This window comes from Aptenodytes forsteri, unplaced genomic scaffold (assembly GCF_000699145.1).
Source record: "Aptenodytes forsteri isolate BGI_AS27 unplaced genomic scaffold, ASM69914v1 Scaffold92, whole genome shotgun sequence".
Classification (NCBI taxonomy): Eukaryota; Metazoa; Chordata; class Aves; order Sphenisciformes; family Spheniscidae; genus Aptenodytes; species Aptenodytes forsteri.
In genome coordinates this window covers 375,836-376,456 of record NW_008794581.1, presented here as the reverse complement: position 1 = coordinate 376,456, position 621 = coordinate 375,836, and the positions used below count along the sequence as shown (strand labels likewise).

Below are 621 nucleotides of genomic sequence, written 5' to 3'. Positions count from 1 at the left end.
CCGGCGGCGGGGCCCGGGCCCGGAAGGCGGCGGCGTGTGCGTGGTTGCAGGTGCAGGCTGCCCTCTCTCCTTTTGCAGGCTGACTCGGTACATCGTGCTGCTGTGCTTCAGCAAGTTTTTGAAAGCCGTGGGGCTGTTTGAATCCTACGACCTTCTGAAAGCGGTCCACCTCGTGCAGTTTATCTTTATAGTGCAGCTGGGGTGAGTGTGCAGGGGGTGAAGCCTTGTCTGCCACCGTTACAGCATGCTTTGTCTACACTGTTGTTTGTCAGCGTCAAGCTTATACCTTGCATTATGTTATTATAGATTAATCGAGGAGGAGAAGATGTAGCAGTGGATCCAGGAAATACTCTGTTCATAGCAGTGTTTTTTCTTCCTATCTCTGCTCACTATAATTTCAGAATCGTAGAATATCTCAAGTTGGAAGGCACTCATAAGGACCATCGAGTCCAACTCCCTGCTCCTCACAGGACTACCTAAAACTAAACATATGACTAAGAGCGTCATCCAGATGCTCCTTGAACTCTGACAGGCTTGGAGCTGTGACCACTTCCCTGGGAATCCTGTCCCAGTGACCGGCCACCCTCTCCGTGAAGAACCTTTTCCTAATGCCCAGCCTGA

The 621-nt window shown here is 51.2% G+C and overlaps 1 protein-coding gene across 1 annotated transcript in view; it reads left to right on the top strand.

Annotated features, from left to right (window-relative positions):
* The window catches only part of SLC30A5 (solute carrier family 30 member 5), a 20,843-nt gene that overhangs the window by 959 nt on the left and 19,263 nt on the right, over positions 1-621 (top strand). The window contains exon 2 of the mRNA XM_009272542.1: positions 79-201. Within this exon, the coding sequence (XP_009270817.1) occupies positions 79-201 (123 nt within the window). The remainder of the gene's footprint in view (positions 1-78; positions 202-621) is intronic.